This window comes from Coregonus clupeaformis, chromosome 25, assembly GCF_020615455.1.
Source record: "Coregonus clupeaformis isolate EN_2021a chromosome 25, ASM2061545v1, whole genome shotgun sequence".
In the NCBI taxonomy this organism is placed as follows: Eukaryota; Metazoa; Chordata; class Actinopteri; order Salmoniformes; family Salmonidae; genus Coregonus; species Coregonus clupeaformis.
The window spans coordinates 36,943,026-36,959,718 of NC_059216.1; the positions used below are offsets into that span (position 1 = coordinate 36,943,026).

A 16,693-nucleotide genomic window follows, 5' to 3' on the forward strand; every position below is an offset into this window, starting at 1 on the left:
GGGCCTTCCCCAAACTGTTGCCACAAAGTTGGAAGCACAGAATCGTCTAGAATGTAATTGTATGATGTAGAGTTAAGATTTCCTTTCACTGGAACTAAGGGGCCTAGCCCGAACCATGAAAAACAGCCCCAGACCATTATTCCTCCTCCACCAAACTTTACAGTTGGCACTATGCAGTCGGGCAGGTAGCGTTCTCCTGGCATCCGCCAAACCCAGATTCGTCCGTCGGACTGCCAGATGGTGAAGCGTGATTCATCACTCCAGAGAAAGCATTTCCACTGCTCCAGAGTCCAATGGCGGCGAGCTTTACACCACTCCAGCCGACTCTTGGCATTGTGCATGGTGATCTTAGGCTTCTGTGTGACTGCGCGGCCATGGAAACTGATTTCATGAAGCTCCCGACGAACAGTTATTGTGCTGCCGTTGCTTCCAGAGGCAGTTTGGAACTCGGTGAGTGTTGCAACCGAGGACAGACAATTTTTATGCTCTTCAGCACTCTGCGGTCCCGTTCTGTGAGCTTGTGTGGCCTACCACTTCACGGCTGAACCGTTGTTGCTCCTAGACGTTTCCACTTCACAATAACAGCACTTACAGTTGACCGGGCAGAAATTTGACGAACTGACTTGTTGGAAAGGAGGCATCCTATGACGGTCCCACGTTGAAAGTCACTGAGCTCTTCATTAAGGCCATTCTACTGCCAATGTTTGTCTATGGAGATTGCATGGCTGTGTGCTCGATTTTATACACCTGTCAGCAACAGGTACGGATGAACTAGCCGAATCCACTAATTTGAAAGGGTGGCCACAAACACCCCTGGAAAGTATTCAGAGCCCTTGACTTTTCCCACTTTGTTACGTTACAGCCTTATTCTAAAATGGATTAAATATTAATTTTTCAGCAATCTACACACACTACCCCATAATGACAAAGCGAAAACAGGATTTTATAAATATTTGCACATTTATTAAAAACAGAAATACCTTATTTACATAAGTATTCAGACCCTTTGCTATGAGACTCAAAATTGAGCTCAGTTGCATTCTGTTTCCATTGATCATCTTTGAAATGTTTCTACAACTTGATTGTAAATTCAATTGAATGGACATGATATGGAAAGCCACACACCTGTCTATATAAGGTCCCACAGTTGACAGTGCATGTCAGAGCAAAAACCAAGCCATGAGGTCGAAGGAATTTTCCATAGAGCTCCGAGAGAGGATTGTGTCTAGGCACAGATCTGGGGAAGGGTACCAAAACATTACTGTAGCATTGAAGGTCCCCAAGAACACAGTGGCCATAATCATTCTTAAATGGAATAAGTTTGGAACCACCAAGACTCTTCCTAGAGCTTGCCGCCCGGCCAAACTGAGCAATTGGGGGAGAAGGGCCTTGGTAAGGGAGGTGACCAAGAACCCGATGGTCACTCTGACAGAGCTCCAGAGTTCCTCTGTGGTGATGGGAGAACCTTCCAGAAGGACAACCATCTCTGCAGCACTCCACCAATCAGGCTTTTGTGATAGTGGCCAGACAGAAGCCACTCCTCAGTAAAAGGCACATGACAGCCCGCTTGGAGTTTGCCAAAAGGCACCTAAAGACTCTCAGACCATGAGAAACAAAATTCTCTGATCTGATGAAACCAAGATTGAACTCTTTGGCCTGAATGCAAAGCGTCACGTCTGGAGGAAACCGGGCACCATCCCTACAGTGAAGCATGGTGGTGGCAGCATCATGCTGTGGGGATGTTTTTCAGCGGCAGGGACTGGAAGACTAGTCAGGATCGAGGCAAAGATGACCGGAGCAAAGTACAGAGAGATCCTTGATAAATACCTGCTCCACAGTGCTCAGGACCTCAGACTGGGGTGAAGGTACACCTTCCAACAGGACAACGACCCTAAGCACACAGCCAAGACAACACAGGAGTGGCTTTGGGACAAGTCTCTGAATGTCCTTGAGTTGGCCAGCCAGAGCCCGGACTTGAACCCGATCCAACATCTCTAGAGAGACCTGAAGATCGCTGTGCAGCAACGCTCCCCATCCAACCTGACAGAGCTTGAGAGGATCTGCAGAGAAGAATGGTAGAAACTCCCCAAATACAGGTGTGCCAAGCTTGTAGCATCATACCCAAGAAGACTCGATGCTGTAATCGCTGCTTCAACAAAGTAATGAGTAAAGGGTCTGAATACTTATGTAAATGTGATCTATTTTTTTAATTTTTTATAAATTAGCAAACATTTCTAAAAACCTGTTTTTGCTTTGTCATTATGAGGTATTATGTGCAGATTGATGAGAAAAAAAGTAAAACAAATCTAATTTTAGAATAAGGCATTAACGTAACAAAATGTGGAAAAAGTCAAGGGGTCTGAACACTTTCCGAAGGCACTGTATATACAAAAGTATGTCGAATGTCACATTATCTCCTTTGAGACAGAAATTGACAACCAATTTACTGCAAAGGGCTGGGAATTGCCAGGGACCTCCCGATACGATATTATCACGATACGATATGAATTGCCATTCTATATGGATCATGATTTATCACGATTCGATGTGTATTGCGATTGCAAACTGCGATTGTATTGTGATTTGATGTTCCAAACATATTGAGAGTGACAAAAGGGACAAGAGAGAGCCTTGAGAACATTTGTTTTGATTGTTAATGTAAATAAAAGTGCTGAAAACATGTTGGCTCACCATTTAAAAATAAGATTGAGGCCAACCTATAGAAAGAGAAATACCGGAGCTTTAGCACAGGTACAGTCGACTAGCGCTAGCTAACGTTAACTACCTAGAAAAATATATATACTGAACAAAACTATAAATGCAAAAAGCGTTGGTCCCATGTTTTATGAGCTGAAATAAAAGATCCCCGAAATGTCTCTCAAATTTTGTGCACAAATCGGTTTAGATCCCTGTTACTGAGCATTTCTCCTTAGCCAAGATAATCCATCCACCTGACAGGTGTGGCATATCAAGAAGCAGATTAAACAGCATGATCAGGTGCACCTTGTGCTGGGGATAATAAAAGGCCATTCTAAAATGTGCAGTTTCTTCACACAACACAACGCCACAGATGTCTCAAGTTCCTGCTGACTGCAGAAATGTCCACCAGAGCTGTTGCCAGATAATTTAATGTTCATTTCTCTATCATAAACCGAGTCGTTTTAGAGAATTTGGCAGCATGTCCAACCGGCCTCACAACCGCAGACCACGTGTAACCACGCCACCCCAGGACCTCCACATCCAGCTTCTTCACCTGCGGGATCGTCTGAGACCAGCCACCTGGACAGCTGATGAAACTGTGGGTTTGCACAACCAAATAATTTCTGTATAAACTGTCAGAAACCGTTTCAGGGAAGCTCATCTGCGTGCTCGTTGTCCTCACCAGGGTCTTGACTTGACTGCAGTTCGGCGTCGTAACCGACTTCAGTGGGCAAATGCTCCCCTTCAATGGCCACTGGCATGCTGGAGAAGTCAGCTCTTCACGAATGAATCCCGGTTTCAATTGTGCCGGGCAGATGGCAGAGAGTGTATGGCGTCGTGTGGGAGAGCAGTTTACTGATGTCAACGTTATGAACAGAGTGCCCCATGTTGGCGGTGGGGTTATGGTATGGGCAGGCATAAGCGAAGGACAACGAACTCAATTGCATTTTATCGATGGCAATTTGAACGCAGAGATACCTTGATGATCCTGAGGGCCATTCTGTACCGCCACCACCTCATAATGCACGGCCCCATGTCGCAAGGATCTCTACACAATTGCTGGAAGCTGAAAATGACCAAACATGTCACCCATTGAGCATGTTTGGGATGCTCTGGTACGACAGCGTGTTCCAGTTCCCTGCAATATCCAGCAACTTTGCACAGCCGTTGAAGAGGAGTGGGACAACATTCCACAGACCACAATCAACAGCCTCTATGCGAAGGAGATGTGTTGCACTGCATGAGGCAAATGGGGCCGTGCATTATCATGCTGATGGCAGCGGATGAATGGCACAAAAATGAGTCTTAGGATCTCTTCACGGTATCTCTGTGCATTCAAATTGCCATTGAAAAAATGCAATTGTGTTCGTTGTCCATCACTTATGCCTGCCCATACCATAACCCCACCGCCAACATGGGGCACTCTGTTCACAACGTTGACATCAGCAAATCGCTCTTTCACACGACGCCATACACTGTCTGCCATCTGCCCGGTACAGTTGAAACTAGGGATTCATCCGTGAAGAGCACACTTCTCCAGCGTTCCAGATAATGGCGGCAGGTAGCTTAGTGGGTAAGAGCGTTGTGCCAGTAACCGAAAGGTCGATGGTTCTAATCCCCGAGCCGACTAGGTGAAAAATCTGTCGATGTGCCCTTGAGCAAGGCACTTAACCCTAATTGCTCCTGTAAGTCGCTCTGGATAAGAGCGTCTGCTAAATGACTAAAAATGTAAAAATGTTTCAGTGGTCATCGAAGGTGAGCATTTGCCCACTGAAGTCGGTTACGACTCTGGTGAGGACGACGAGCACGCAGATGAGCTTCCCTGAGACGGTTTCTGACAGTTTTTGCAGAAATTCTCCACTTGTGCAAACCCACAGTTTCATCAGCTGTCCGGGTGGCTGGTCTCAGACGATCTCTCAGGTGAAGAAGCCGGATGTGGAGGTCCCGGGGTGGCGTGGTTACACGTGGTCTGCGGTTTTGAGGCTGGTTGGACGTACTGCCAAATTCTCTAAAACAACGTTGGAGGCGTCTTTTTGGTAGAGAAATGAACATTAAATTATCTGGCAACAGCTCTGGTGGACATTCCTGCAGTCAGCATTCCAATTGCACGCTCCCTCACAACTTGACATCTGTGGCATTGTGTTGTGTGACAAAACTGCACATTTTAGAGTGGCCTTTTATTGTCCCCAGCACAAGGTGCACCTGTGTAATGATCATGCTGTTTAATCCGCTTCTTGATATGCAACACCTGTCAGGTGGATGGATTATCTTGGCTAAGGAGAAATGCTCACTAACAGGGATGTAAAGCAATTTGTGCACAAAATCGGAGCGAAATAAGCTTTTTGTGCGTATGAACAATTTCTGGGATCTTCTATTTCAGCTCATGAGACCAACATTTTACATGTTGCATTATATTTTTGTTCAGTGTATGAACTGTAACTCAGTAATATCTTTGAAATTGTTGCATGTTGCGTTCATATTTTTGTTCAGTTGTTCAGGCCATTTTGTCTGGAGGCAAGCCGAAGTTCGGACCCGAAGTCTACACCCCTTCGACGGTGATTGGTCAACATTAGGGATTCTTCAATAAAGTCTTTGTTGTCATTCAACGAGATACGACTCGTTTTCATGCAAATGTTTTCATAGAAAAATACTGCACCAAACATCTTAGATGTAAAATTGCGCGACTAAGATTTCTTTGGTAAAATCTTCTAAATGAATGACAGATTTCTTGAGTTATTTTAGATTAATTTTGAATATTTTGAGGAAGAGTATACTGGCTACGGCGTCTCAAAATTGACAAAACAGTACTATTGCCGCTTTCTTTTATTCAAGCGAAGGTCTTTTAAGGGAGCATGCGAGCACACTCGTTCGGGTCGGCTAGCCGAACTAAAGCATGCTGATGCCTTAAAACCACTAGGACGTATCAGATCTATTTTGGGAAGCACAGGGTCCATGGTTCCATGCTACATTTGTTCCCATTACACTTCATGCCTGGTTGCAGTCAACTGATTTCTACTGACGTTATGATCCTTCACATTTCCTGACTACGGTAATTAGGGGGACTAGGACAATAAATATTTTTTTGTTTATTTTTTGAATGTTTGGTTATGTTTAATTTACATTCCCCCCCATTCTAGAATCTAAATGAGGGAGTTTCTATCAAATTAGGCTACACACGGAGACGGAGGATCTATTCCAAATGACACCCTATTCCCTATGTAGTGCACTACTTTTGAGCAGAGCCCCATGGTGCACTACATAGGGAATAGGGTGCCATTTGGGATGTTTCCGAAGTCAACAGAGTAACATACAATGGAATGGCTGCTTCATAAAGGAACAACATCAGAATAATAAGTTAAATCTCTTAATGAAATCCCATCTATCCAAACTTAATGTCTTATTGAGAAAGACTTATTCTACAACAGTCTGTTACGAAGAATGTCGCTTTGGAGTCTGGACAGCTAATTATCTAGAGGGTGTTTATTAGACAAGTCTTTCAGAACTATGTTGATGGTATGTCATACGCCTCAGTAAAAAACACACACACACACACAGTGTGTCAGCAACAGACGACCGCACGCGCACACAGAGAGAGGAAAAGACAGATAGAATATCTCACACCACCAGTATCCATCCTTCAACACTGTCATGCGTCATTTTCACCCAGCCATCCACACCCCCACTGACATCTGTCTGTCAAATAAATAGGAACATAATAAATATATTATCTTCCTCCCTGAGCCGGAACACCGCCCGACCGTGTGTATGTATGTATGTATGTATGTATGTTCTGAAGGATGCACCTCTCCCTGCCCTCGCTGTATGAGACACACAGTCACGCGAAAAGGACTGGGGGGTCGGAGGGGGGTGATTTAGAGAAAACGGCGAAGGAGCACCCCATCCAAAATCAACATTACTTCAAACATGAGGTCATCTAAACATCTGTCTACAGCATGTCTGCCGGGAGTTCAATCAAAGCGCCCGCTAAAACATGTACAATTTTTTCTGGAAATAAATATTAGGCCTACAGTAATTCAGCTCTGATTGTGGCAGGCAATCCAATCGCAAACCTGGTCTCATCTGGAACTGGAAGGAAAAGGAACGCTCATTTGTAATGGACTCTCTCTATGTCAGTTGAATGATCCTCATGGAGTTCCACTACTCACTTTGTTTGGTTCTATTTATTTTATTAACTCTTTTTCTTTTCTTCATCTTCTTTATTTAAGCTAAGTGGGATTTATTTGTTCGATGCCGCCTCATGTTAGGTTCCCAGTTTAAAACCCATTAAAATTAAGAGAGTTGGAGTATGTTTTAAACAAGATTCTGACAGTCTACTACACAGATGTCGTCGGGGAGTGTATCTAAATCATACTTAGGGTGTCTGTCTAGTATCGACACACTCCATTTGTTAAGGAAGGATTGGTTTACCCAGCCGCTAACGAAAACTGCAAATGTTACGAAGTTACATTGTCAAGTGGGAAGGAAAAGGAAATAATCAATCCTAGAATAACACAAATAGCAGCTGACCATTTTTTCCGAAATATGAGTAGTTATTCACAGGTAAAGCACTCACTTCTGGGGGCACCTTGGGGGCAACATATCTACTTCTCTTAAAACATCAATATTTGATATATAATATTATCAGTATTTCTCACATATTACATTTGCAACACTTCACATCAGACAAAAGTCAATGTAATTTTGCAGTGAGGATAAGCATGAAATGATCCTGGACATTTACACAAATACATAGCTGCTACAGACATCCACTTAGTGTTCATTTGCAAGCCAAACTCAGGTTTTAAGAATCAACTGAAAGTTGTACTGTATCCTCCTGTTGAAAGGTGAAAGAGTAGGTTATTGCTGCCACATTGTGGTGAAAAGACTGAATTGAAACCATGCCACTTCTAATTAAAAAGGTAGAATCAGTGAAATGCTGTTGCCACAAACAGCACTACAGAGATTGCGACAAGCGCGATGCAAGACTTCGCTCTCACACAGTCACATGTATCTGCACATGTGCAGAGGTTCCCTTCACTGCAACAACATGGTAGCTACAGCAGAGAAGTTTAGCCTCTCATTTCAACACTCTTTAGAGGATGACTAAACTGCTTTTATTAACTACTTTTATTAACACACCTTGTTTTCCATTAAAATGTGTGTTCACTCTCTCATGAGGCAAGCAACCAGGAAATTGACCCACTACTAATGTTTACTTTGTGCATGTACGTCATCTTGCTGAATCTACCTTTAAGTCCATCTATGGGTGAAATGCACTGCATGCCTCACATTGAAAAACTACTACATCACCCACTTCTAAAGAAATATGATTTCAACATACAGTACCAGTCAAAAGTTTGGACACACCTACTCATTCAAGGGTTTTTCTTAATTTTTACTATTTTATACATTGTAGAATAATAGTGAAGACATCAAACCTATGAAATAACAAATATGGAATCATGTAGTAACCAAAAAAGTGTTAAACAAATCAAAATATATTTAACATTTGAGATTCTTCAAATAGCCACCATTTGCCTTGATGACAGCTTTGCACACTCTTGGCATTCTCTCAGTCAGCTTCACCTGGAATGCTTTTCCAACAGTCTTGAAGGAGTTCTCACATATGCTGAGCACTTGCTGGCTGCTTTTCCTTCACTCTGCCGTCCGACTCATCCCAAACCATCTCAAATTGGGTTGAGGTAGGGGGATTGTGGAGGCCAGGTCATCTGATACACCACTCCATCGCTCTCCTTCTTGGTAAAATAGCCCTTACACAGCCTGGAGGTGTGTTGGGTCATTGTCCTGTTGAAAAACAAATGATAGTCCCACTAAGCCCAAACCAGATGGGATGGCATATCGCTGCAGAATGCTGTGGTAGCCATGTTGGTTAAGTGTGCCTTGAATTCTAAATAAATCACAGACAGGGTCACCAGCAAAGCACCCCCACACCATAACACCTCCTCCTCCATGCTTCATGGTGGGAACTACACATGCGGAGATCATCCGTTCACCCACACCGCATCTCACAAAGACACAGCGGTTTGAACCAAAAATCTCAAATTTGGACTCCAGACCAAAAGGACACATTTCCACTGGTCTAATCTCAATTGCTCGTGTTTCTTGGCCCAAGCAGGTCTCTTCTTATTATTGGTGTCCTTTAGTAGTGGTTTCTTTGCAGCAATTCAACCATGAAGGCCTGATTCACACAGTCTCCTCTGAACAGTTGATGTTGAGATGTGTCTGTGACTTCAACTCTGTGAAGCATTTATTTGGGCTGCAATTTCTGAAGCTGGTAACTCTAATGAACTTATCCTCTGCAGCAGAGGTAACTCTGGGTCTTCCATTCCTTTGGCGGTCCTCATGAGAGCCAGTTTCATCATAGCGCTTGATGGTTTTTGCAACTACACTTGAAGAAACTTTCAAAGTTCTTGAAATGTTCCGTATTGACTGACCTTCATGTCTTAAAAGTAATGATGGACTGTCATTTCTCTTTGCTTATTTGAGCCATTCTTGCCATAATATGGACTTGGTCTTTTACCAAATAGGGCTATCTTCTGTATACCGCCCCTACCTTGTCACAACACTGATTGGCTCAAACGCATTAAGGAGGAAAGAAATTCCACAAATTAACTTTTAAGAAGACACACCTGCTAATTGAAATGCATTCCAGGTGACTACCTCATGAAGATGGTTAAGAGAATGCCAAGAGTGTGCAAAGCTGTCATCAAGGCAAAGGGTGGCTATTTGAAGAATCTCAAATATAAAATATATTTTGATTTGTTTAACACTTTTTTGGTTACTACATGATTCCATATGTGTTATTTCATAGATTTGATGTCTTCACCATTATTCTACAATGTAAAAATAATAGTTAAAATAAAGGAAAACCCTTGAATGAGTACGTGTGTCCAAACTTTTGACTGGTAGTGTATAACATCAATCTTCATCGTTGAACAGTGTTGATTATCTCAAATTCCATTGATATAATAGAATATAACTTTATTGTCCATCCAAGGATGGATATTTTTTTTTTGCCGTCACCGTACAAGAATAAAGCAATCACATTCACATCATACACATTGAAACCAGTCAGCCTAGTACACAAACACGTAGAGGACATTGACACATTCATACATAACTGGACGCTGCCCTTATTGCAATTATTATTATTATTATTCATCCACTATTGAGGAATCAAAATTGCACATGATACATAGGGCTGGCACAATAATCCAATAATTGACAATTATGGACAATAACCGTGAACAATTTTATTTAATTCCAATACATATATTTTCATCTTCAACTTCATCTTCAAGTAGATATGCCTATAGTTTGTTCACCCAATAGCGGTTTTTCATTTTTACATGAAGAGGGTAAAGTTCGTAATTTCGCAACGAGGACAGTAATCATTATACGAGCAGTACGGCACTGTCGAGAGGGGAAGCGTCATTTCCTAAAGTTCCAAGCTGTCAAAACCATTCGGGGTGTCACCAAAGCTGTTTTGTATTCATTAGGTTGACCTATGTGGTAGCTAATTTTCAAAGATGTATTATGATATATTATACCAGTAAGCTCAAAACATTTACAGCAAAAATGAAAATTATGACAAGCATGGCAATTAATTGTTACCCATAGTCACAGCCTTAATGATACAGTGAATCAATGAATGGAGAAACTAAAAACACATTACTCAGTTATTATACAAACCAAAGAGAGGCTGAGCTCTGTCTGACTGTTGACCTCAGCCTCCAGAAGGTCAAAATAACCAAAGCGTGTCCAGACTGAACAGAGAGCCAACAGTACCAATGTCCACACACATGCAGATCGTAAAGAGCACCGAAGCCAAAGCAGATTTACTCAATTTATAGTATACACTACTTACACACACACACACACACACTGTGACCGGGCCGGGTCGCACATAAATTAACACCGGTCTCTGCTCCAACCTCGTTAACAGGGAAGTAAGGACACTAACGATACCCCCAGGAGGCAGGCGCATACACACACATCGTGGTCACACACACACGCAAACATGCACACACAGGCCTAAGGAAGGTGAGGAGGGGAAACACTGCAGTCATTGATTCTACTCAAGGTGCAGAAGTGCAGCCTCCTAGAACCCAGATCCTGGCTCTCTAAGTCCTCTAGCTTAATTGAAGATAGTTGCAAGACTCCAGCTCCTGGAGAAAGGAGAACAGGCCAGGACCAATTACAGTGCATTCGGGAAATATTCAGACCCCTTGACTTTTTCCACATTTTGTTACGTTACATCCTTATTCTAAAATTGATTAAGTTGTTTTTTTCCCACTCAATCTACACACAATACCCCATAATGACAAAGCAAAAACGGTGTTTTAGAAATGTATAACAAATTCAAAACTGAAATATAACATTTACATAAGACCCTTTACTCAGTACTTTGTTGAAGCACCTTTGGCAGCGATTACAGCCTCAATTGTTATTGGGTATGACGCTATAAGCTTGGCACACCTGTATTTGTGGATTTACCCCCATTCTTCTCTGCAGATCCTCTCAAGCTCTGTCAGGTTGGATGGGGAGCGTCGCTGCACAGCTATTTTCAGGTCTCTCCAAAGATGTTGGATCGGGTTCAAGTCTGGGGTCTGGCTGGGCCACTCAAGGACATTCAGAAACTTGTCCCGAAGCCACTCCTGCATTGTCTTGGCTGTGTGCTTAGGGTCGTTGTCCTGTTGGAAGGTGAACCTTCACCCCAGTCTGAGGTCCTCAGCACTCTGGAGCAGGTTTTCATTAAGGGTCACTCTGTACTTTGCTACTTTCCCCCGATCCTGACTAGTCTCCCAGTCCCTGCCACTGAAAGACATCCCTACAGCATGATGCTGCCACCACCACCACGCTTCACCGTAGGGATGGTGCCAGGTTTCCTCCAGACGTGACACTTGGCATTCAGGCCAAAGAGTTCAATTTTGGTTTCATCAGACTTGAGAATGTTGTTTCTCATAGTCTGTCCTTAAGGAGCCTTTTTGCAAACTTCAAGCGGGCGGTCATGTGCCTTTTACTGAGGAGTGGCTTCCATCTGGCCACTCTACCATGAAGGCCTGATAGGTGGAGTGCTGCAGAGATGGTTGTCCTTCTGGAAGGTTCTCCACAGAGGAACTCTGGAGCTCTGTCAGAGTGACCATCGGGTTCTTGGTCACCTCCCTGACCAAGGCCCTTCTCCCCCCTGATTGCTCAGTTTGGCCTGGCGGCCAGCTCTAGGAAGAGTCTTGGTGGTTCCAAACTTCTTCCATTTAAGAATGATGGCGGCCACTGTGTTCTTGGGGACCTTCAATGCTGTAGACATTTTTTGGTACCCTTCCACAGATAAAATATATCTGTGCTTCGACACAATCCTGTCTCGGAGCGCTACAGACAATTCCTTCGACCTCATGGCTTGGTTTTTGCTCTGACATGCACTGTCAACTGTGGGACCTTATATAGACAGGTGTGTGCCTTTCCAAATCATGTCCAATCAATTGAATTTACCACAGGTGGACTCCAATCAAGTTGTAGAAACATCAAGGATGATCAATGGAAACAGGATGCACCTGAGCTCAATTTTGAGTCGCATTGCAAAGGGTCTGAATACTTATGTAAATGAGGTATTTCTGTTTTTTATATTTAATAAATTGGCAAAGATTTCTAAAAACCTGTTTTCACTTTGTCATTATGGGGTATTGTGTGTAGATTGATGAGGATTTTTTAAAATATTTAATCCATTTTAGAATAAGGCTGTAATGTAACAAAATGTGGAAAAAGTCAAGGGATCTGAATACTTTCTGAATGCACTGTATTTATCTCACCTTTGGCTTCAGGTGTGTGTGTGTGTGTGTGTGTGTGTGTGTGTGTGTGTGTGTGTGTGTGTGTGTGTGTGTGTGATGGTCTGTTCAAGGTCAGTGGCCTCTGGGCGTCCAGCCAACTGGAGAGTTCAGGCCGGGTGCTTCGTTCTTTAGCCCCTATCAGAACATAATCCCTTGTTTTGCCTGAACTGGCTGTAACTTATTCCTTGAGACCCAGCAATGGCAAAACAAAATCTAGGAGGACAACTGCATCAGGTGGCACATGAAATCACACATAAATTGTCTCCACAAAACCCCCAAAAAACTTCAGCAATAAGCCTATACAGAGCCGCCGTAAAATGTTTGGCGAAACAGCACCAGTACTTTTCAATCTGGTCACTTTCAAGCAGCAGCACATGATTCCATGTGTTATTTCATAGTTTTGATGTCTTCACTATTATTCTACAATGTAAAAATAAAGATAAACCATTGAATGTGTAGGTGTGTCCAAAATGTTGACTGGTAGTGTACATTGTAACCATTCTCTGCATAACACTCAGCCCTGCTATAGTAGTTCACTAAACTACAGAGTATGTTGTCCATTGAAGTTGTTGTTTCTGGCTCATTTGATATCCAATTCAGAATGAATACTAACAAGGTTTGTGGTAGTTTGAAAGGGTTTCATCCACCTTAGGCCAGGAGTGTTTCCAATTCACATGACCCGACAAGAAAACTCCCAACCCTACAGTCATAGCACAGATTGAAAAGGAAGCAAGCTATCTATAATTATAGGCCCCAGAAAAGACAAGTATGAATTTTGCCACACCTCTTTGGAACCTGTGGTGCCAACTCTGTTCCTAGAACATAGGCTACACACAGAGAAGATAGGCTACAACATGTAGATTAGAGTGTAATGATTATTTACATTTAAGTCATTTAGCAGACACTCTTATCCAGAGCGACTTACAGTTAGTGCATACATTCTTTTTTATTTTTCATACTGGCCCCCCGTGGGAATGGAACCCACAACCCTGGCGTTGCAAACGCCATGCTCTACCAACTGAGCTACATCCCTGCCGGCCATTCCCTCCCCTACCCTGGGCCAATTGTGCGCCACCCCATGGGTCTCCCGGTCGCAGCCGGCTACGACAGAGCCTGGATTCGAACCAGGATCTCTAGTGGCACAGCTAGCACTGCTGTGCAGTGCCTTAGACCACTGCGCCACTCGGGAGGCTATTTTGCATCTATTTGAATCAATAATGAAATCCTATTATTTCATCCAAAAATGCTACACTACAATTAAAGGAAAAATCCACCCAAAACCACTAATTCCTTTAACTTACAGTTCTAAATAACACTAATATGTGAGAACAATGTTTTTTGTGAACAAGTGTTTCATTTTGGCGTTATAGTAAGGTTGGTAGCAACATGGAGAATCGTTGTGGAAAACTTTTGCAGCGCAAGTCGTCTACAAAATCCACAATGCAATGCTATCTTTATGGGCTAGCTAACAAGCAAGCAAGCGTAGCTACACACAATAATACCAAAAACAATATCAGCATATAACGTAGCTAGTTAGCTGTAAAATCGCCTAAACAAACTGCACTATCAATTTAGGAGTCTACAATCTCACCATGTTCAACCTGCAGATCGATGTGGCTCACAGAATGGAGTCTGACATTCGCAACGGCAGATGGGAAACATACAAGGAGCGCTCTCCTTCAAGGAGTGAATGGGAGACTATTGGGCGCTTGCTAAAAAAAAAAACATTAGCACGAATTGTCAACAAGAAGTACAACATTACAAATATTTTCTGAGATGTGAGATTAACTTTTCAACTGTAATATTGTATAGCTGTGGAATTGTGACATTACGTGCTTTCGAGGAAAATAGGCACGTTTCTTGACATATACACTGACTTTGGGAAGGGATTGCGTGACGATTAGCATAGCAACCGCGTGACGCAGCATGACAATGTGAACGCGTATCGTATCTGCGCTGCAGACTCCCATATAGGTCCGCTAATACAGGACTATTAAAGGCCCAGTGTACTACTTTAGTGAACAAATATATTTTTCTTACAAATAAATATATATATATTTATAAAACATTGATTTTGAATGAATTAAAACAAAATTAGATATTTTCAAATCTGCTTAGAGTCATGAACAAAAAATGCTGAGGAAAACAAGAGCAGTGCCATGGACATATATATATCTGTGTGTTTGTTGTATTCAGATTTTTTTGGGGGGTGAACCCTCAGCACCCCCCTATTTCCCGCGGCTATGGATACATCACTCAGAGATGCACAAAAACAATAACATTCAAAATGGGTTAACCTTTCCTTTAAAGCACAGGGGGTCTCTCGCAGTGATGGTTTGATTTAATTCTAGAGGCATTGACGGGAGAGGGACTTGCAAGCACACATTTTCATAAACCAACCAGCAGCACCCTACAGTATGTGGAAAGAAATCTGGAACGCGGAACCCAATGCGGACAGGAATGTTCTCAGAAGACTTATAAAAAAGGAGGCCATCCGGTACAGAACAGTTTGAGTTCATCACAACAATTCTATCACTTCTTGAATTATGTCTGCAGTAAAAACAACTTTTCAGATAGACATTATCGAAAGCAATATTTCCACGAAAACTGACATTCTACAGTAGGCATGTTGGAAGATTATCTTAAACAAGCGCAGTCGCTTATTAATTTGAATCGTCCAACCGATTTTAGACAATATTTGATATACGAAAAGTGTTACTAACCTAAAATTAGTCTTACCTGCTGATCCACCGGCAATGATCTGGTGAGATGCCTCCCGTAATAAACCTTGCTTTTTAGGAGACGTCATCTTATTTCGCTAGTCAGCCTGCAAAAGCACATATAACATCAACATGAGTTCACTGTGAAATACCTTCCAGATAAACGCGATACAATATCTACAGTTAGTTCATTTCAACGTGGTGAAATAAAATGAGTAACTATAACCTAGTGTATTTTTGGGGCCTATTCAACGAGTGACCAAAGTGTCGAGAATGCCCCAAACACGGGCTACTGCAACTGGAATTGTAGAGGCTATTCAAACTTCGGGTTTACCTGTCCGTGCATAAGAAATGACAGCTAGGGCTTATTCATTACACCGATTCTGTTGCAAAACGTGTCTTAAACGGAAGTATACGGAACGAAATGGGGAGGGACCTACCTGAATTTATCCAATAGAAACTCACTTTGGACGTATTACGCCACTTGTCAATTTCGCATCGAGCGCAATGTTGACCAGCGCAAAAGCAAAATTATGGCTTTCCGAGTTGTGTAGCCCATAGAGATAGATAGAGGACTCCTTTGTAACTGTGCCGACGTAGCGTCTGTGCCAGCGTTGGCATTTTAAAGTAATAAATTTTCCACTTCACGATTGGCTGATCCCTCCTGATCAGCCAATGAAGTTGGAAGTCCCACCCAGTTGGGTACGTTAAAATGGAAGCCCTAAATGGCGCTGCCAATGCTAAAATAGCCTTTTGGCCACTAACGACCTTTATCATTCTCTATGGTGCAGCCCTACTAGGCTCCGTCAGTTTAATTTTAACTTTGACGATGGTAAGATTTATACGGTAGTGGAGCATGATGCAACAGCGTAGCCTACAAGAAAAACTCATACAACATATGAACTCAAGTTTAAATTATAGGTTATGCAAAAAATAATGCTATGATATTTGTTATAGAGCCCACAGTGGAGGTCATAATACCCATAAAACCTAGCGGTCAAACAGGGAAATGGTTCCAATCGTTTCCCCACCATAAATTAGAAACACTTAAAGTAAGGGCTGTGTTTCATGTAGGCTTACCCTGGCTTCACCATCTGGCAGTCCGACAGACAAATCTGGGTTTGGTGGATGCCTGGAGAACGCTACCTCCCGGAATGTATAGTGCCAACTGTAAAGTTTGGTGGAGGAGGAATAATGGTCTGGGGCTGTTTTTCATGGTTCGGGCTAGGCCCCTTAGTTCCAGTGAAGGGAAATCTTAACGCTACAGCATACAATTACATTCTAGACGATTCTGTGCTTCCAACTTTGTGGCAACAGTTTGGGGAAGGCCCTTTCCTGTTTCAGCATGACAATGCCCCGTGCACAAAGTGAGGTCCATACAGAAATGGTCTGTCGAGATCAGTGTGGAAGAAGTTGACTGGCCTGCAC

General features: G+C 42.7%; 1 protein-coding gene across 3 annotated transcripts in view; it reads right to left on the reverse strand.

The window, feature by feature from the left end:
* Positions 1-15,820, reverse strand: part of slc25a21 (solute carrier family 25 member 21) — a 145,819-nt gene extending 129,999 nt beyond the window's left edge. The window contains exons 1-2 of one of the 3 annotated variants that reach the window (XM_041848150.2): positions 15,706-15,820; positions 15,285-15,372 (exon numbers count right to left, since the gene is read on the reverse strand). In XM_041848150.2, the coding sequence (XP_041704084.1) occupies positions 15,285-15,354 (70 nt within the window). In that variant the 5' untranslated portion in view covers positions 15,355-15,372; positions 15,706-15,820. The other 2 variants (XM_041848148.1, XM_041848149.2) reach the window with 2 other exon arrangements.
* Positions 15,821-16,693: the final 873 nt, after the last annotated feature.